This window comes from Phocoena sinus, chromosome 2, assembly GCF_008692025.1.
Source record: "Phocoena sinus isolate mPhoSin1 chromosome 2, mPhoSin1.pri, whole genome shotgun sequence".
In the NCBI taxonomy this organism is placed as follows: Eukaryota; Metazoa; Chordata; class Mammalia; order Artiodactyla; family Phocoenidae; genus Phocoena; species Phocoena sinus.
This window is the reverse complement of record NC_045764.1, coordinates 69,327,831-69,348,742: the sequence shown is the minus strand read 5'-3', so window position 1 is coordinate 69,348,742 and position 20,912 is coordinate 69,327,831. Positions and strand designations below refer to the sequence as shown.

The 20,912-nt window shown below is 49.9% G+C and overlaps 1 protein-coding gene across 25 annotated transcripts in view; it reads right to left on the bottom strand.

Moving 5' to 3' along the window:
- Positions 1-20,912, bottom strand: part of MEGF11 (multiple EGF like domains 11) — a 380,714-nt gene that overhangs the window by 83,446 nt on the left and 276,356 nt on the right. For all 25 annotated transcript variants that reach the window (XR_004348290.1, XR_004348288.1, XR_004348292.1 and 22 more), the window contains exon 6: positions 606-852. Coding sequence is in view for 19 of the 25 variants with exons in the window: in XM_032621461.1 (XP_032477352.1) it covers positions 606-852 (247 nt within the window). In the remaining 6 variants the exon portion in view is untranslated. The remainder of the gene's footprint in view (positions 1-605; positions 853-20,912) is intronic.

Below are 20,912 nucleotides of genomic sequence, written 5' to 3'. Positions count from 1 at the left end.
TGCAGCCAGAGTCCTTGGGTGTCCCCTCAGGTTCTAGGGCTGCTGGGGAGGCCACTGAGCCTTTGACAGGGTGCGGAGGAGAACTTCAATCTTGCCTCTGAAGGGGTCTCAACTAAGCAGTCTTGGAGGGCTCCTGTCCATGCACCCTCCGTCTCCAGGGAACTGGAGTGAGGGGCTGCTTGGGGTCTGAGGGGAGAAGGTAAGGGAAGAGGAACAGGGGCAGTAAACTCCCCGAATCTGTGCATGATATCTGCCCAGGGCCCTCACCCGCCTCTGCCTCAAATGGCCTGGAAGGGTCAACAATGGCATTTGGGTTACGATCAGAATTCCAAACTAAGGTCTGGGGCCCGGACCAGGGAGGACCTCCTGGGAGGAGGTTAGCCAGCTCCTCTGGCCATGAGAGCCTCCATCAGAATGTGCCCTCCCAGCTCGTACCAGTCTCCCTGGGGCTTGGACAACAGGGATCTGAGGGTGTGGGCGAGGCCCGGGCGTTCAGCCTCTGCAGGACTTGGGGTCGGAGCGCGGGAGATTTTACAGCCAGGACTATCTTGACCCTCCAAGTGTTTCCCGATCCTGCTCTCCCAGCCGCCCCGGGCTTTACTCACTAGACGCCAGTATAGCCGGGCGAGCAGAGGCACTCGCCGGTGCGGGGATCGCAGCTGGTGCCGTGGCGGCACTGGCACGGCAGCTGGCAGCCCTTGCCGTGGGTGCCAGGCGCGCAGAGCTCCTCGCAGCGCCAGCCTCGGAAGCCGGCGGCACACACGCAGGCGCCGGTGATGGGGTTGCACAGGGCTCCGTTTTGGCACTGGCACCGGTTGCTGCAATGGGGGCCCCAGTGGTCGCTGTCGCAGCCTGTAAGAGAGGAGCGGGTCAGGGCAGAGGGATCCCCGTGGACTCTGCTTGGGATGGGGGCTGGAAACAGCCTTCCCATCTCTGCATTGCTCTTCCCCGGATAGGAGGCGGCAAGGGGTTTCTGGATGGAAGCTTTGGAGCTTCATAGCTCCATCAGCTCCTTGCCAAGCCCCACTCCACCCCCAAATAATCATCCAAGCTCAGAAGCTTCTTTCCTCAATGCATCTCCCAGTCAGGGTCATTCCATTCCAACCACGCCTCTCCAGAGCCCCCTCTCCGGTATTGAAAGTCTGGAACCACAAGTTATTTTACCTTTGCTGAAACTCTTCTTGGTTGGCTCTCTCTTCCTCTCAGCCAGGCCCCGTCTCTTCCAGGGTGCCTCCCCTCTTCTCCGTGACCCTCCTCCCCTTCTTGGTGCCTCCCCAGCCCAGCTCCCATCTCTCTCTCTTTCCATCTCTTCCTGAAACATTAGTTCTTCTCACCTCTTGCATCTCACTCTCTGTGAACAAGTCTTCTAACGCCCTGCCCCTCCCCCGGCTCCATCTCTCTGTCACCGCCTCCACCCTCATCTCTCTTTCATCCTGCGTCTCCCTAACAGTAATGCCTACACCTCCTGGTTCCTTCATCCTCAGTTCAATTTCATTACTTTCCAAGCAGCCAACTTCAGAAGGAGCAGGAAAAAAGAAATATTTCCCTGGGAGGTGACAGACAGCCTTGAAGATCTTTATATGTAATTAAAAGTTTCAAAGAGCGATATCTGAGCCAGCTTGGCAGCAATTCACACTCTGCGGTGGGGTGGAGGCGGGAAGGGACTGAATGGCAGTCCTCAGGTAGGTCACCCAGCCTGCTGCCACTTCCTAGTCTGACCCTCACTTGATGCATACAGGACACACAACAGCAAGACATCCTTCAACTATAGCCTCATTCACTCAAATCCTGGAGTAGAGGTGCATGTGGAGTTCAGGCAAGGACAGGCATAAATAATGTACTAGGAGATGTTCCACGGAGAAAAAGACTGCTCCCAGCTAAGGAAGCAGGCAACATTTCCTGGAAGAGAAGCCATCTGAAGTGGGCTGTAAAAGATGTCTCCCTTGTCTGGCAATCAGAGTGACTAACTGTCCCAGTTTCACCATTGAAAGTCCCCCATTCTGAGAAATCCCTCTGTGCTGGGCAAACTGGAATGGCTAGAGACCCTACTGCCTCAAGACAAGGAGATGATTAGTTGACCTTTGTGCTCCAGTGACTGTAGGGTTTAGCCACTCAGAGAGGAAAGGAGGCAGGTGAGTGGGATTGGGGAAGGTGTCCCTGGGAAAGGCTCAGTATGAGCAAAGAGACAGTGGTACTTGAGTGCTGGGTATGTACAAAAGCACAAGGTTCTAGTGAAGCCAGTGAGTACATGGGATCTTTGGAAACTAAAAGGTTGATGGAAGAATCACTCTACCAGCCCCACCAACCCTCCTGCATATACTTCCCACTTGCTGACCAGGGTCAATTGGTCAAAGTCATGGAAACTGTCCATTACTTTTAGTAGATGGAACCACACTAGGCGTGGAATCCCAATCACCCTATATTGCTTCATCCCTTCTTCATTGTGCCCCAAATATACACACATACAAACCGAGCTGCCAAATTCTGAGCAAGACTCACCCTGCATTTTCTACCTGGTACTACAGTAAGTGAGTCAAAAACCAAGTCCAATAGCCAAAACAATTTTGAGAAAGACGAACAAAGCTGGGGGCATCACACTTTCTGATTTTAAATTATATTACAAAGCTATAGTCATTCAAACAGTATGATATTGGCATAAAAACAGACACATGGATCAATGGAACAGAATACAGAGTCCAGAAAGAAACCCATATGTATACAGTCAACTAATTTATGACAAAGGAGCCAAGAATATACAATGCGGAAAGGACAGTTTCTTCAATAAATGGTGTTGGGAAAACTGGACAGCCACATGCAAAAGAATGAAACTGGACCCCTATCTTACACCATATGTAAAACTCAACTCAAAATGGATTAAAGACTTGAATGTAGGACCAGAACCAAAAACTCCTAGAAGAAAACATAGGTAGTAAGCTCCCTGATATTGGTTTTGGCAATGATTTTTTGGATTTGACACTAAAAGCAAAGGCAAGTGAAGCAAAATCAACAAGTGGAACTACATGAAACTAAAAAGCTTCTGCACAGCAAAGGAAACGATCAACAAAATGAAAAGGAACCTACCAAGTGGGACAAAATATTTGCAAATCACATATCTGATAAGTGCTTAATATCCAAAATATGTAAATAACTTATACAATGAAATAGCAAACAAACAAACAATCTGATTAAAAAATGGGTAGAGGATCTGAATAGATATTTTTACAAAGAAGACATACAGATGACCAACAGGTACTTGAAAAGGTGCTCATAACCGTCAGGGAAATGCAAATCAAAATCACACTGAGGGGACTTCCCTGGTGGTGCAGTGGTTAAGAATCTGCCTGCCAATGCAGGGGACATGGGTTTGAGCCCTGGTCCAGGAAGATCCCACATGCTGCAGAGAGACTAAGCCCGTGCGCCACAACGAATGAGCCTGCATTCTAGAGCCCTCGAGCCACAACCACTGAAGCCTGTGTGCCTAGAGCCCGTGCTCCACAACAAGAGAAGCCACCGCAATGAGAAGCGCATGCACTGCAATGAAGAGTAGCCCCCACTTGCTGCAACTAGAGAAAGCCTGTGCGCAGCAACGAAGACCCAACGCAGCCAAAATAAATAAATAAATAATTTATTTATTTAACAAAAAAGAATGCATAGATTAAAAAAAAAATCCACACTGAGATATCACCTCAAACCTGATAGACTGGCTATCATCTAAAAGACAAGAAATAACAAGTGTTGACAAGGATGTGGAGAAAAAGAAACCCTTGTGCATTGTCAGTGGGAATTTAAGTTGGTACAGCCAGTATGAAAAACAGTATGGAGGTTCCTCAAAAACTTAAAAATAGAACTACTGTCAAATCCAGCAATTCTACTCCTGGGTATTTATCTGAAAGAAATGAAAACATTAACTTGAAAAGATATCTGCACCCCCATGTTCACTGCAGCATTATTTACACTAGCCAAAACACAGAAGCAACCTAAATGTTCATCAGTGGATGAATACACACACACATATATATACATACACACACACAATGGAATATATTTTTTTATAATTTTATTTAGTTATTTATTTATGGCTGTGTTGGGTCTTTGTTGCTGCACACAGGCTTTCTCTAGTTGCAGCTAGTGGGGGCTACTCTTTGTTGTGGTGCACGGGCTTCTCATTGCGATGGCTTCTCTTGTTGTGGAGCATGGGTTCTAGGCACGTGGGCTTCAGTAGTTGTGGCATGTGGGCTTCCGTAGTTGTGGCTCACAGGCTCAGTAGTTGTGGTGCACAGGGTTAGATGCTCCACAGTATGTGGACCTTCCTGGACCAGGGCTCGAACCCATGCCTCCTGCACTGGCAGGCAGATTCTTAACCACCGCACCACCAGGGAAGTCCCACATGATGGAATATTATTCAGCCATGAAAAAGAAGGAAATCTTGCCATTTGTGACAATATGGATAGACATTTTGAGGGCATTATGCTAAGTGAAAGAAGTCAGACAGAGAAAGACAAATACTGTATAATCTCACTTATATGTGGAGTCAAACAAACAAACAAACAAACAAACATCAAACTCATAGATACAGAGAACAGATTGGTGGTTGTCAGAGGCAGGGAGTGGGCAAAAGGGGCAAAGGTAGTCAAAAGGTACGAACTTCCAGCTACAAGATAAATGAGTTCAGGGGATGTAATGTACAGCATGGTGACTATAGTTAATAATTCTGTATTGTATAGTTGAGAGTTGCTAAGAGAGAAGATCTTAAAAGGTCTCATCATAAGAAAAAAACAACTGTAACCACGTGTGATGTTAACTAGACTTAGGGTGGCGATCATTTCGCAAAATATACAGATGTTGAATCATTATGTTGTAACCTGAAACTAATATAATGCTATATGTCAATTATATCTCAATTTAAAGAATTGAGTCCAGTTATCATTATAACCTGCATTCACACCAAAAGAGGCTCACAGGACAGAGAGTGATGGAGCACCCAGCAGTCGGGTGTCTGCCACGTCACCTTCTCTCTGGGAGATCTACTCAGTGAGTAGAAAGACAGCAGAATTACCTACTGTATCATCTCTCTATCTCTTTTTGTTGTCAAGCATATGTAGTTAAATTTGCATGAGTTTAACGTACATATGATGTGACTCCATTGTAATAATAATAATAACCACCACGTTTTAAATGTTCACTTGTGACATTTAAAACCATGTGAATTAGGTTTTATTATCTCTCCATTTTACAGATGGGGAAATAAAGGGTCAGAGAGATTATGTGATTGCCCACGGTTATAGTCAAGGGCAGGCCAGGTTTTCTGGCTCCAGCGCTCTCCACTGGAGGTGCATGTGACACTTTCTGAATGATGATTCTGAGGAGCGAGATTTAAGAGATGCCATTGGGGACAAGGTGGCAGTTGCAAAGCACGAGGACCGGGACACCACAGAGACTAAACACATCCTCCCCACTCATCACTATGAACAGCCCTGGGACCCAGAACAAGAGATTCCCCTCATTGTGCTGGCATAGTCACTGCCCTCAGACCTTGGCTCTGTACTCAACTGTTGGAGTCCACAGCCAGCTTGCCCTTGGTGCATCCCAGGGCAGACAGTTATGCTTTACTTATCAGATGGGACCTCCATTCACTCTGTCACAACCAAACTCAGTAAGAAGCAAAACTATGCCTCTGATAAGGGAGCTGGATATTGTCATGAAGCCCATGCACTAACACCTGGGTGCTTTCGTTCTTCTACTCGTTCATTCAACCAAGCACCTGCGAGGGCCAGAAAGTGTCCCTCCCTCTTGGAGTGTATAGTGGGTGGGGACAGAGCAACGGGAGCAGCATTTAAGGCTGACTGCAGAAGGGCTATAATAGGGGTCATTCAGGGCATCAGAGGAAGACACAGGCAGGCCTGAACCCAGACAGGGGTGGTTAGGGAAGATGTCTTCAAAGAAAAGACCTGAAGGAGGGGTGAGGGTGGGGAATGAATCTAGGCAGAGGAAATAATGTATATAAATGTTTGGAATGGGGAAAAAGCATGAATGTGAGGGAAAATGAAAAAAAAGATATGTGTGTCTGGAGCGTAGACTTTAAGGGAGACCAAGGTACAAGGTGAGGTCGATTCCTGGGCTGGGTACCAGGTCCAAGGGCTTTGTAAGCCATGTTTTTTTTTTTTTTTAAATTAATTTATTTTATTATTTATTTAGTTTTGGCAGTGTTGGGTTTTCGTTTCTGCACGTGGGCTTTCTCTAGTTGCGGCGAGCGGGGGCTACTCTTCGTTGCGATGCACAGGCTTCTCATTGCGGTGGCTTCTCTCATTGCAGAGCATGGGCTCTAGGTGCGCGGGCTTCAGTAGTTGTAGTGCGTGGGCTCAGTAGTTGTGGCTTGCGGGCTCTAGAGCGCAGGCTCAGTAGTTGTGGCACATGGGCTTAGCTGCTCCGCGGCATGTGGGATCTTCCCGGACCAGGGCTCGAACCCGTGTCCCCTGCATTGGCAGGTGGATTCTTAACCACCGTGCCACCAGTGAAGTCCCTGTGAGCCATGTTAAGGGGGGCAGACTTCGTACAAGGGCTGGGAGGCTCTGAATATGTTCTAAGTGGAGGACTGACAAGGCCAGGTGTGGCTGCTGAAAGACTGGTCTGGTGAGAATAGATATGTGGGCAGGAGAGATGGAGTAGGGGTGGGGTTGGGCACCTGGCTGTTATAATGGGAAGGAGATGATGGTGGCCTTGACTAAGGTAGTAGCATTTGGGATGGAGACAAGGGGACAGATTTCAGCTGAGTTTATGAGGTTGAATCAGCAAGGACGTGGTGACTGACAGGGTGCTCAGGGAAGAAGAGAGAGGGAGGTTGGTACCCTAGCTTTGGCTTAGGCTGCTGGGTGGATGCTGGTGCCACATACTTTATGGAAACACAAGGGGAAGAGCAAACACTTGGGGGAAAAGGATGAGGTTATTTTTGCTCACTGTGTTTTGAGGGGGCTAAGGGACATCCAGGAAGGCATTCAAAACCCATTCACCTACTGACTGATGCCCTCACACCTGGGCACTTCTGCTCTTCTACTCGTCCATTTGACAGACATTTACTAAGCACCTGCTAGTGGCAGAAAGTGTCCCGCCCTCTTGGAGTGCACAGTCTAGTGGGGACAGAGCCGTGGGAGCAACATTTACAGAATGCTGTGAAAGTGCCATGATGAGGCAGTTCAGGGTATTAGAGAAGCACGTGGAAATGCAATTCCATTAAGTCCAACAATGTGGGTTCTCAGACTGTAGATGGTGTGTGTGTGTGCGTGTGTGTGCGCGCGTGTGAACGCACACTGTATATGCTTGTGTTTACATCTGTGTATGTGTGTTTTATGGGGCTCCCCCCCTCCAAAAAGAGCTCTATGCACATTAGAAACTGACGGAAATAACCAGAAAACATTTTTAGACTAAAAAAGCAAAGCAACTCGGAGTCACTAACATAGGAGCAAATAATCCCTCATATCAAAATTGACAGGAAGAGGTTTCATTCAATTAGAATATTCTGATTAAGGAAGCAGGGAAGTGTGTAACCCATTCCATAGACATTCCCCCTACAGTGATTAAGTGAAAAAAAAAAGTTAGGGTTCACAGGGATAAGCTTCAGTTATCTTAGAAACTCCACTTAAAAACACCTCATTCCCTAGCAATGACAGAGAAATGAGGCAGTGAGTCAATTATCTACCCTGCTGAAGGTGAATAAAAACTATCATCATTAAAATTACAACAGGACTTTGCATTCTTTCACAGACAATCGCAAACTCTTTCCAATTTGGCCCCGGAATGTCAGCCCCTCACAGACTTTTTTTTATTTCTGTCACAGATGCTCCTTCCTAATTATATTTGGCTTTGGCTGATATTTTCAAGTGGGCAGATCTTCTCTGGGCAGCGAGTGAGGGCTTAGGCCACCCAAAAATCTGTGGCCTGGCTTGTTCTGGTCCTTTAATCCGGCCAACTCTCGCCCTTCCCAGCCTGTGCATCTCCCAGCTGACCTCTCCTTTCTGCAGGGCCCAGGCTTGGGTACTCCCTCACCCACACAAGGGGAGTGGCTATGTCTCTCCCTTCACCACCCACCTTCACCACAGACAAGCTTTCAAATTTGTAACTCCACTTGAAAGGGCGGTTAATACGTGCCAGGCCATGAGATAAAGGCATAAAGTAAATTTTCTCATTTAATTCTCACAGCAACCCCTTTAACACGGGTGCTATTCTTATCCCCATTTTGCAGATTAGGAAACAGAGGCCCAGCGAGGTTAACTACCTTGTCCGAGGTCACCCAGCTGGGGAGTGACTGGCTGTCTGAGGTCTAACCCCTGCTGTTCTACTGGGTGTGGCCTGCTGTTGACGGAAGAGGGGATGTGGGATGTTGATGGCCAGCCTGGGCTTAGACGGCCACCTTGGATAATGCACAGGGAGATGTGAGAGCAGGGGCTCATTTTCCACAAAGGCCTTATCCAGGGATTGGTTCATGTGGAGGTGGTGGTCATAGGGCCCAGGTTTTTCATGACTGGCCCTACTTCCCATAATTTTATCCTCTTCAGTTGAGATAATTTATTTCTTCTGAACTTTTCCTACTGTGATAAGACATGTAAAACATACATTTTGCCATTTGAATCATTTTTAAGCGTACAGTCAATTCAGTGGCATTAATTAGACTCACGGTGTTGAGCAGCTGTCATCACTATTTCCAAAATTTTCCATCACCCCAAACTGGAACTCTGGAACCATTAAGTAATAACTCCCCATTCCCTCTTCCATTCTGGAAACTTCTAACCTACTTCCTGTGTCTATGAATTTGCTTCGTCTAGATATTTCACGTAAGTGGAACCATACAACATTAGTCCTCTGTGTCTGGCTTCTTTCACTTAACATCATGTTTTCAAGGTTCATCCATGATGTAGCATATATCTGTACTTCATTCCTTTTTATGACTGAATGGTGTTCTATTGTATAAGTATGCCACATTTTGTTTATCCATGCATCTCTTGAGGGACACTTAGGTTATTTCTACCGTTTGGCTATTGTGAATAATGCATGTCCAAGTATCTTTTGGAGTCCCTGAAGATCACTTATTAAAGGCACAACTTGCTATGTTTTTATGCCTTTGTTGACTTTCTCTATTAGGAGCAATAACTTGGTTGACCATTGTTTTTTTGTCACCACTTCTACATAAGTAGCTTTAGGTGTCTTGTGTCCAATCTCCTCTACTAGCCTTGGAGTCCCCATGGGTTACAGCATGGGGACCTGGGTGCATTCTTTTTTTTTTAAATTTATTTTATTTTATCTATTTATTTTTTGGCTGCGTTGGGTCTTCGTTGCTGCACACGGGCTTTCTCTAGTTGTGGCGAGCGGGGTCTACTCTTTGTTTTGGTGCGTGGGCTTCTCATTGCGGTGGCTTCTCTTGTTGCAGAGCACGGGCTCCAGGCATGTGGGCTTCAGTAGTTGCAGCACAGGGGCTTCAGCAGTTGTGGCTCACGAACTCAGTAGTTGCGGTCACGGGCTTAGTTGCTCTGCGGCATGTGGGATCTTCCTGGACCAGGGCTTGAACCCGTGTCCCCTGCATTGGCAGGCGGATTCTTAACCACTGCCCCACCAGGGAAGGCCCTGGGGGTGAGTTCTTGTTTGCAGCTGTCCCTGCCTCCCACATGCACGCACAGTCTCACCCAGCGTCCAACCCAGAGCTGGGGACGGGAAGAGCCATCAGCCATGCTGACAAGGGGGCTTGGCCAGCCCTTCTCCAGTGACCAAAGAGCCTCCTCCCGTGGGGATTCACAGCCTCAGACAGTGGTCCTTGGCCTGGCTGCTCATCAGCACCATCCCGGAGGTTTTACAAACCTCTCGTGCCTGGGCTTCAGCCCTGGACATTCTGATTTAATTATTCTGGAGTGGTGGAGCCCAAGGACAGGTCCTTTTAAAAAGCTCAGCAGGGCTTCCTTGGTGGCTCAGTGGTTGAGGGTCCGCCTGCCAATGCAGGGGGTGCGGGTTCGTGCCCCGGTCCGGGAAGATCCCACATGCCGTGGAGCAGCTGGGCCCCTGAGCCATGGCCGCTGAGCCTGTGCGTCCGGAGCCTGTGCTCCGCAGTGGGAGAGGCCACAATGGTGAGAGGCCCGCGTACCGCAAAAAAAAAAAAAAAAAAAAACCTCAGCAGATGAGAACTACTGTCTTTCTGGTGATTTGTGTTCTCACTGGTCCTCTCAGGGAGATGGGCAGGAGGATGCTGAGTCTTGGGCGGGTGGGGTGGGAGAGATGGACGATTCCTCCCATTCCAGAGATGGCAATCCTGAGACTCAGCAAGGAAGGAGGCTGGCCACTGATGTGAAGATCAAGGGGTAGAAAGGAATCTGGAATGCAATGGCCCTGAGCTGCCCCGGCCTGTACCAGAGTCTGGGCCAAGACACCCACAGCGCCCCCTTAGCAGTGGAAAGGCTTGACACAGTCAGAGCATCTCCCAGGAATGGCCCATGCCCCCGCCCACCCTGAGAAGAAGTGGGGAGCTGCCAGGTCATGGGATTGCTCCTGAGTTTACAAAGCAGCAGGCATGGAGGCAGAGACAGAGCAGCAGCCACTGGAAACCATTTCAGCTGCTAAATAAAGTGACTTCCCAGTGAGCGAGGCCATTTGTCAACTGACTTACCCCAATAAAAGCACAGCCAGGGGCTTCCCTGGTGGCACAGTTGTTAAGAATCCACCTGCCAATGCAGGGGATACGGGTTCGATCCCTGGTCCGGGAGGATCCCACATGCCATGGAGCAACTAAGCCCGTGTGCCACAACTTCTGAGACTGCGCTCTAGAGTCCGCAAGACACAACTATTGAGCCTGTGCACTTAGAAGCCACCGCAACGAGAAACCCGCGCACTGCAACGAAGAGTAGCCCCCGCTCGCCGCAACCAGAGAAAGCCCGTGTGCAGCAACGAAGACCCAACACAGCCAAAAATAAATAAAATAAAATAAATAACTTTATTTATATAAAAAGAAGCACAGGCAAATCCTCAAAGGCCAATCCCCTCCACTTTTTTCCAGACCCAAGCTGCAATTTTGAGGGAGCATCGAAGGGTGGGTCGGAGCCAACGCTGGGCAATCTTGGGCAGCCCCCTCCCCTCTCTGGGCCTCTGTGTTTAGATGTGTAAAATGACAGATTTGGATCAGTAGTTCTTGCCTGGAGTAGGTCACCCTCCCAAACAGGGCACCTGGAAATAGGGGGAGGGAGGGATTAGGTTGTCACAAATGATCAGGGACAGTCCTGCACAATGAAGAACTATGCCTTCCAAGTGCCAGTGGTGTCCGCATTAAAAAACACCAGGGGCTTCCCTGGTGGTGCAGTGGTTGAGAGTCCGCCTGCCGATGCAGGAGACACGGGTTCGTGCCCCGGTCCGGGAGGATCCCACGTGCCGCGGAGCGGCTGGGCCCGTGAGCCATGGCCGCTGAGCCTGCGCATCCGGTGCCTGTGCTCCGCAACGGGAGAGGCCACAGCAGTGAGAGGCCCGCGTACGGCAAAAAAAAAAAAAAAAAAACACCAGTATGGGGTGGGGGAGGGAAGGATTGGGAGTTTAGGACTAGCAGATGCAAACTATTATATATGGGTCCTACTGTATAGCACAGGGAACTATACTCAGTATCCTGTGATAAACCATTATGGAAAAGAAAAGAAGAAAAAGAAACACCAGTAGGTACACGCTGGGATCTCTTCCCATTCTGATATTGTGTGATTCTGTGCTCTGTTGCTCAATGTCTCCACTTGAGAAACAGGCCAGAGGAGACAGGGTGGATGGTATGCTTGCCCTTGTGTGGAAAGAAAAATTCAAGGTGGTTCCAGGCTCTGAGCTGAGCCATGGCTCTGACCCCTATCTCTCCACCACTTAGACTGCTGGAATTAAATATTAATAGACCAAGGTGCTGTAGATTAAAACCCAAATCTCCTGACACAGTCCCTAAGCCTAGCAGATGCTGACAGCACAGGGTCATAATGATGTATCATTAGCTCTTAGTGATCTAGTTATTATACTTGTTACTCTGTGTTATTTAACCACACTGTCTATATTTCCCTCAAGCCTCCAAGGGCAGGCAGAATTCACCATGGCTGCCTGGAACGCAGGCTGCCCCTTCACGTCCCACTGGTCCTCGAGGGTGGCAGGGGTAGAGGACTAAACACACGCATAGGCAAAACCCTAACCCTGTGAGCCTCCTACGGACGAGCTGTGTCCTCATAGGGGTTGTGTCATTTAACCCTCTTACTAAGCCTGTGCCATTTGTTCATACCTTGCCTTGTTTCAAGGAGGATTTGAGACAAACCATGTGAGGTGGATTATTATCCCATTTTTCAGCTGAGAAAACTGAGGCTCAGAGACATGAAATAAGTAAATCAGGGTTTCTCAGTCTCGGCATGATTGACATTTTGGGCCAGAAAATTCTTTGTTGTGGGGGCCTCTGTGCATTGTAGGGTGTTTAGCAGCATCCCTGGCCTCTACCCACTGGATGCCAGTAGCACCCCACACACACAATTGTGACAACCAAAAATGTCTCCAGATATTTAGAAATGTCCTCTCAGGGGCAAAGGCACCCCGAATTGCAAAAGGCAGAGCTGAGAGTCAAAGACTGGTTTTTTTAGTCTTCGGTTTCAGAGGGCATCTTGTGTACCCCCTACATTTTCCAAGTCAGGAAACTGATCAGAGGGGCCAAGTGACTTGCCTGTGGTCACACAGCTAATACACTGGAGAGCTAGATTTGAAACTAGCTGGCCATGTCCATCTAAAGCTCTTTCCATCCCACCACACCAGCTTTTGGGGGATGAGTTATGCTCATTTATTCACTTGTCAAACAATTGTTGAGCACCCATTATGTTCTAGGGGCTGATTTGAAAAACAGACAAGCAAATGGGAAACACTGACCCATCAGAACAAGGGATGATGGAGGGGTGCTGGGAAGGCTGTTGCTGGGGTAGCTACAACTAGAAGAGCATCCACTGTCAGGCCAGGGGGCCCGGGAGCTGGTCGGGTCTTGGGGAGCAGGGCAGGGGGAACGAAGCCAGTAGGTACATTAAAATGCCCTGAGCAGAGTCAGTGGCTTCAGCTCATTACCTTCCTCGTGTCCATTGCCACAGCCTCGACCACAGCTCCAGGCAACCAAGTCCATTTTAACCAGACATCACGCCATCAAAATATCAGGAGGGAGTGGGGAGATTCAGTAAGTCCATTTAATCAGTGCCCTATATCTCTCTGTGGATGGATGCATCTGGAAACCAGCACCAGACCCTTGCTTCTAGGTATCGCTGAGTCTGCCTGGCATTGTACCATCAGGATTCCATTCTTCAGCGTTTCAGGAATCCCCTATTAAATTGTACATCATCCCATGTTTGTGTAGGGGTGTGTGTGTGTGTGGGGGGGGTGAGTCACATCACGGGGCATTAATACCCCAGTTATCTGTTAATATCCAAGCGGCAATTAGCAGACCTGGGCGCCAGATTAGGAAGAGGGTGTGTGCATGTATGCTAACCTGCTTTCAGAGGGAGGAGATGGGAAGGTGTAGAAGTCAAATTTATCAACTTCACGGAGACCGCCCCAGATATAGTATGCCATGACACTGTGTAGACAGGCGATGGGGAAGAAAACTAGGTATTAGGTACTTTGCAGTAGGTATTGTACTTGTTCAGTTTAAGCCATGGTTCCTCTGCATAGCTATGATTATCTGCATTCTTCAGGGGAAGGAACCAAGGTCAGGTGTGGTTAGGTGACTCGTCCATCATCTCAGAGCCCGTGTGATCTCTGGCCTGTTTCTCAAATGGGGACATTTGACAACAGGGCCTTGAACCACAGAGCAGCGAGTGGGAGGCACGGCAGAACACTGGAGTTCATTTCCGCCTATGCTGTTCTCGTACAGAGGGGATATTGAGACCAGAGGGGAAGGGGGAGGTCCAGGTCATCAGTGAGAGGCCGGGGGGGTGAGACCCCGTGCCTGCAAGGTCCCTGGGCTAGGCTGAGCAGAGGCTGGTGCCAGCTCTGTGGACTCCCTGCCCTGTTCCTCCCTTCCCTAAGCTGTGGGTGCCCCAAATGGACCCAGGGGCCGGCCTGAGCTAGTCTGTCCTTAGCTCTGCTCAAAACCTAACCCCCCTTCCCCGCCAGTACCAGAGGCTTTTAATGAGGGCCCAGCTCCTGGCGGCCCAGCACTCTCTGATCTCCCTGCATCACTGCCTTTGAAGCTTCCCAGCCCCAAAGGCCACAATTTATCTCCACAATTTGCCTAGAAAGCCTCATAAACCATGTCTGCGCACAAAGGAATTACCTCTTTGGAAGAGCCTTTCAAAGGCGGCAAAGATACCACAGACCCACCAGGGGACCCGCCGCCCAGGCCTGCACCCTCCCCAGCGGGGCCCAGCTCTCACCTCCCTTCGAAAGCTCCTGAGCAAACCCCAGGCTGAGGAGGGGGAGGGGCAGTTGGGAATCAAAGGGAATTTGGTGAAACTCTTCGGTGTGGGACTGGGACCCCCAGATGTGGGCTCTGAGGGAGATGAACTTAAACAGGCAGAGCAGGAAAGGACACAGGAAGGTCATGGGATCCACGCCCATGAGGTGTGAACTCATTCCACAGCCTTGTCCGCCACTTCCCATCGTCCCCCTCACTCTGACTTGCTACAAACAGTGAGGTCTAGTCTAGTGGAAACAGCCTCTCTCTGGCTCTGTCACAGGCCTTGGGCAAGGAAGGTACCACCTTTCCAGGCCTTGGCGTCTCCCATGGCAGATAGACAGGATTAACCCAGATGAGTGGGTGTGAAGCTGCGACCCACGGAGTCCTAAGGGTCCTATGCCTCAGGTGGGCGCTGGGGCCATGACAGGGGCTCTGGACACCCCATTTCCACAGCTCCAGAGTTGCTGAGTTTTCTGCTGGGTTCTCACATAGGGGTAACGGGTTAAGCAGCTAAATGCGGGGTGGGGGAGGGTGAAAACTCAACTTCTAAGACCCTTTCTGCCTTTAAATGTCTGTGCTTAATTCCTCTCACAGCCAGGAAGTTCTTCCATAGGTCTAGCTGAGGAATTTCTCTCTGCAATTTAAAGTAATGCCTTCTCCTTCATCTCCTCACTCAGTGAGCAGCCACTTCAGGGCCAGCACTGCAATGGGCGCTCATGGGGAAGAAGTCACAGTGGTGCTCGGGGTCTGTGTCCTTAAGGAGCTTTCTGTCTGTCGCCGTCCCCACAGGGAATATGCAGGAAGCAGAAAAAGAAGCAGTGAAAATGGAGGCTGGGCAGAGGTGGGTTACCTCGTGGGCCCACAGAGAATTTTGAACGAAAACTGGACCCCCTGTTCGTGATGGACTGGGGGTCTTTCTCATCACATGGGAAGGAGGAGGAGGCAGGTGGGGTTTGTAGAGCTGCTCCAGTAGCTCACTAGGGGGTCACAGGCACAGGGAGTGGGAAAACAAGTTGAGGTCATTTGGGCCAGGGTAGCCTGGAGAGTCATGTGGAGAGTAAGCTGTGGGCCAGGGGCAGGATGGACCTGGAACCCTCTGTCTCAGCTGCTCATCCTGGGAGTTAATGTCACACCCCAGAGGCCTGGTGGAAGGCTGTTCTCACCAGCAGACACAGTGGCTTCCCTGGTTGTCCTGTAGGGCTTACACCACGATTGTTCCAATGGAATGGATTCACATCTGAGCCATTTTTTCTTTTGGTAAAGACAGCACCTGGAGCTGACTGGTACACCTGGTGCTTTGAATCAGCTTGGCTGACATTTATTGAAAACTGATTAGATGTAAGGTCTAGACTAGGTGGGGCTTAAAACGGGTGGGAGGGCCCAGTTGGTCCTCAGGGGCCACAGAGTGACCCAGGTCAGGCACACATGCAGGATCCGTGGACCACATGAGACAGACTGGGAACGGCACTTGCTGGAGGTGAAAGGGCACTGGGAGGTTTGGGGTGCATTTGGGGAGGGGTTAATCTGCCCAAGAGGGCCTTGGGGAAGAGAGAGGATTTGATTTAGGATCTAGAAGGAGGGATAGGATTTCAATAGGTGGGAAAGCAAGGGGAAGACAGTCTGAGCGGAGGGCAGCAGAGGCAGGGAGGGAGAGTTCAGGGTGTAGAGCAGCCTGCAAGGAGGGGTTCACGCAGCCCCGCTGCAGAGGGCTTGGCAGAAGCAGACTCAGGAGTTCGTTTCACTGAAGGAAGGCTAGACCACTGCTTCTCAAACTATCCATGGGGAAGGACCAGTTCTGTTTGTTTTATTTTCCAATCCATCATAGACAGACACACGGTCCTAACTGAGCCTGACTCGTAGGCAGGTCACACCATGTGGCACTCTCCGTGAGCCTCTGACAGCACCCACACTAGGCTATGTCCTGCTCAGCAGAGGAGTCCACCGACCACAGGCTTGGCTGTCACAGCAATGTCAAACTTACCGTAAGTTTCTAAACACTTACTATCACTTTGCTTACTTATCTCATCGCTGGCCAGTGACAACTCCTGGACTCTGGGTCCACAGACCACCCTGAATGGCACTGGTCTAGAACACAGCTCAGAGGAGGGATGAGAGCAAACCAAGACAGGTTTATAGGTGGTTTTACCGGAGATCCGGCTGGGGAGTTTCCGTCTTCTTTGTCTTTTTTGGGAAGTCCTGTGGACTGCTGTGCTGCTTAAGGGGCTAGGAACTTGGGAATGATGAATATAACCAAGGATGACATTAAAAATATTCATTAACTGGTAGGGCAGGGCGCCCACTGATTGGAATGGCTGTGTGGCACTGTTGGTGCCTGCTGGTAGGACAGTAGCAGCTAACATGCAGTGAGCCCTGTTATAGAGGAAGCCCTGTCTGAGCTCTTTACAAGTAGTATCTCATTTAACACTCCCAACAACCCCATAATCTCCATTTTCAGATAAGGAAAGTGAGACACAGAGAAGTAATAACCTGCTTAAGGAAAGCATCTACCCTCCATCCCCTCCTGGCCTCTGGCCCCATGTGGGGGTTATGGACACCGGACTTTCTGTGTGGCCTTAGGCAAATCACATCCCTTCTTTGGCCCTCAGTTTCCCCATCGTAAAATAAAAAGGGTAGCACTAGACAAGCCCTAAGATTCCTTCCACCTCAGACATGCTGAGATTTCTGAATTACCTGGAGGAGCTATCAGAGACAAAGAGTCAGGGATGGGGAGAACAGCAAAGCCAAAGGAGGAAGCAAAGTATTGAATCTTGGAGCACATGTGTGTGTGCTCTGAATTTCTGCTCACAGGCGCCCACTGAATTATAGGCATAAATAGAATTCTGACAACAACGACAACAAATGCAGGTTTGCCTCGCTTTATACAACCATTCTTCCAAGTCTTTGCGCAATTAACTTGTTACTTGGAATAATTCTGCTTATCTGTACACCCTTGACCTTCCAAAGCACCTCTATGCTTACAGGTCATCAAAGCAAACTTTGGTATTCCCATTGCTCAGATGGACAGGCCGAGGGCCAGAGCAATGAAGCAGCTTGCCCAAGGCCCCTGGTCTAGTTAGGAGAGCCGAGACTCCACGTCTTCAGGCTCTGATCCCACCCACCATTCTCCACGGTACCGCTTCCCCAGTGGGGTCACTTAACACAGGGCCCACCTATCATCAGGAAGCCATGTCTCTTTGGTATTTGAGGTCTCCTGCTCAACTCTGTCTTGCTATTTGTGTCATTCGTGTCATGGTCCATTTGTCCCTGCACGGGGAGGGACTTTGAGAGCAGCTCCCAGCTGGGCCTGCCAGTCAGAGGACACTCTCTCCATCACTGCTGGGTGAGGACCTCTGCTTTCCCTGGAGAGAGGTGGCCTGAGGGCGGAGTGACAAATGGCCTTCCCATCTATTGAGAGTTATTATCGAGGAACGGGGACCAGCTGCTCCTAGGATCGGCTGAGGATGAAGTGAAGGAAAGACACCTGTGCTATAGTGGTAGGAGGTCTGGTCAGTTGTCCATTTGTTCATTAACTCCATAAGACTTTAGTGAATGCCTACAATGTGCCAGGCCCTGGGGGCCAAGTGGGGAATAGAGCACCCAGAATACTGTCTCAGAGCTAACAGTCCAGGAGCAGAGACAGACAAGAAGCACTAAAGGCCTCTATTTTGGCCTTTGTTCAAACAGCACCTCCTCAGAGCCTTCTTGGATCAACCTTTCCAAGTTTTCTCCCCCATCCCCCCAGCTTTATTTTTCTTTCGAGAACTTATTCTATCTGATATTATGTAATCGCTGTACCATATATTTACTTTCATCTTTTTGTTTATTGTCTGGGACTCCCACTAGGATGTCAGCTCCCTGAGGACCTGTTTCCTTCACTGCTGTATCCCCAGCACCTAGACCACCATCTGGCACAGAGATGCTCAATAAATACTTGCTCAACAGGTGAATAAATTAACAAGTAAATATATAATCATAAGTTACAACAAGGGTATGAAGGTGCAAAGAACAGCTTGATGGTAAACAAAGACAGGGGTTCAATTGAGAGGTCAAGGAAGCCCCCCTCTGAGGAGGTGACATTTATGCTAAGAGCTGAAGGATGAGAAGGAGACAGTCGTGGCGAGAGTAGGAGGTAAGAACATTCCAGGTAGAAGCAAGAGCATGGGCAAATGTCCTGAGGTGGGGAAAGGTTGGCAGAGTCAAGGCCCTGAAGGGGGCAGCACAGCTGGGATGTTGAGAGAGAGGGAAGGGCTCTAGGTGAGGTAGACGGGCCAGATGTGGCCATGGCAGGGAGTTGGGCTTTTCTTTTAAGAGCAATGGGAAGCTCTTGAAGGGTTCTACCATGACTCCATGAAAGAAAGAAAACAGGACTTCCCTGTGGGCAGGACTTACAACCCTGAGCCAGGAGGGACATGGTCCCTCTCTGCAGCCCATCACCATCCTGGGTAAACCAGGACCTCCTGGTTTAGAAGGAGGTGGGGGCAGGGAGTGAGCGAGAGCTCCCTTCCTCCTGGTGCCATTGAGATGCTCCCCTCGTCACCCCACCAGGCAGGAGATATCTGGGTAGGGGAGGGGAGGGGGCCTGAATGGGGAGGAGAATCAGTTGGGGCAGCTCCGTGCATCGGCATCCAGGTGATTCAGAAAATGTGCTGACAGTTTTACACAAGCTGAGATCTCATTCATTACGTGCCCCCCTCCAGGAGAGGCAGAGGCCTTGCTAAATACAGTTCCCTTATTGTTATTTATGTCTCTGGGTGCCAAGCAGTGACTCTTGAAGCCTGTCTCACCCAACACTAAATGTGGGTGCTGCATTTGCCATAAGCCGGAGAGTTGAGAGGCCCAGTCACAGCGGTGGTGGCCGCCCGCCCTGCCCCCGACCCCAACTCCGTGCAGCTGAGAACCACGAGGAGGAGACTCAGGCTGTGGGGAAGGACAGGGCCACTCCAGGAGCTGATTGCCCAGTCAGCTATCTGGGTGAGGAACATGACCGGCAAATGAGCAAATTGGATGGGGTTAATGACCCTTGGATTTCTGGTGACCACAGGCGTGGCCTGCAGCAGGCAGTGGCAGGCGGCTTCATTAAGCGGGATACCTACACTTTAAGCTTCTGGGGGCACCCTTTGAGCCCATAGGGACCTGGGATTTTAGAGGGAATCTAACGAGCTGAACTTAGCAAAAGTGGTCTGGGTAGACTTCCCTGGTGGCACAGTGGTTAAGAATCCACCTGCCAATGCAGGGGACATGGGTTCGAGCCCTGGTCCGGGAAGATCCCACATGCCGTGGAGCAGCTAAGCCCGTGAGCCACAACAACTGAGCCCTCACGCCTACAGCCCGTGCTCCGCAACAAGAGAAGCCACCACAATGAGAAGCCCGCTCGCCGCAACTAGAGAAAGCCAAGACCCAATGCAGCCAAAACTTAATTAATTAATTAATCAGTTAGAAAAAGTGGTCTGGGCCTCAGCACCCCTCATTCCGTCTTGGGGTGGGGGGTGCTCAGCCTCCTTGTCCTTGTCCTTCATGTGGCAGTCACTCCTTAAAGCTCTGCAGACCCCACGCAGGGGGGCTTCTCCATCTCCTGAAACCCTCCTATCCATTAAGGCTCAGATTAAGCGCCTCTCCCTTAGGGAAGCTTCAGGAGCCTTCCCTCCCCCCACTCACTCTAAATGCATTGTGCCTACTGCTCATTTGCCTTGTTCGATGCTACTCATCAGGCACCCGAGCTTTGGAATCACACAGACCTGAGTTCAAATCCCATCTCTGCCTCTTACCACCTGTGTGACCTCCATTATCCCTTGAGACTTAGCTTCCTCATCTCACCTATAAAATGGGTCTTAGGTGCCTTAGACAATCGTGGCCAGTATATAGTGTAAAAGTTCCTTTTTAATGACTTGCAAGTGGGAGGTGCTCAGTACTATTTAACAAACCCTTCCAGAAAATATGGAGATGAACAAATGAATAAACAAAGTCATCAATCAAGGCATCATGTTACGTGCAAGGGTAAACTCATTAGGGAGCTGAGGTATTAGCTGGATCCATAGGTCATTATCATCATCACCTGACTTGTCATCGTCATCACCTCCACCTTCAGGGAGGGACTTGGTTTGGGCTTCCGTGGAAGCAGACCCTGAGGTGACTCTGTGGGGAGGGGAGGGGAAGGAAAGGGAAGGGGAGGGAGATGCAGCACAGCAGGAGTTAATCCCCCTGGACCTCTGGGAGATAACCAAGAACTCTGGGAGTAGAGTTATCCTAATGGAGGTGCAAGGGAGCTGGGGCATTTCTCCATTAACCCCTCAGTCCTGCCCCTGGTGGAGGGCAGCGGGGTGGGCATTCTCTCTGCCGCACGTCCTGCTGGCTCGGTGTATTGTGCCTGTGGCAGAGCCGCAGCTGTTTGTCACAGCGGCCTCTGGTGTGTAGCCGTGAGCGCTGAGGGTCTGGGGAAGCAAGGGCATCTGTGGAAGGCACCAAGTCCGATTTGTTCCCTACTGTATACACAGTGCCCAGCATGCTG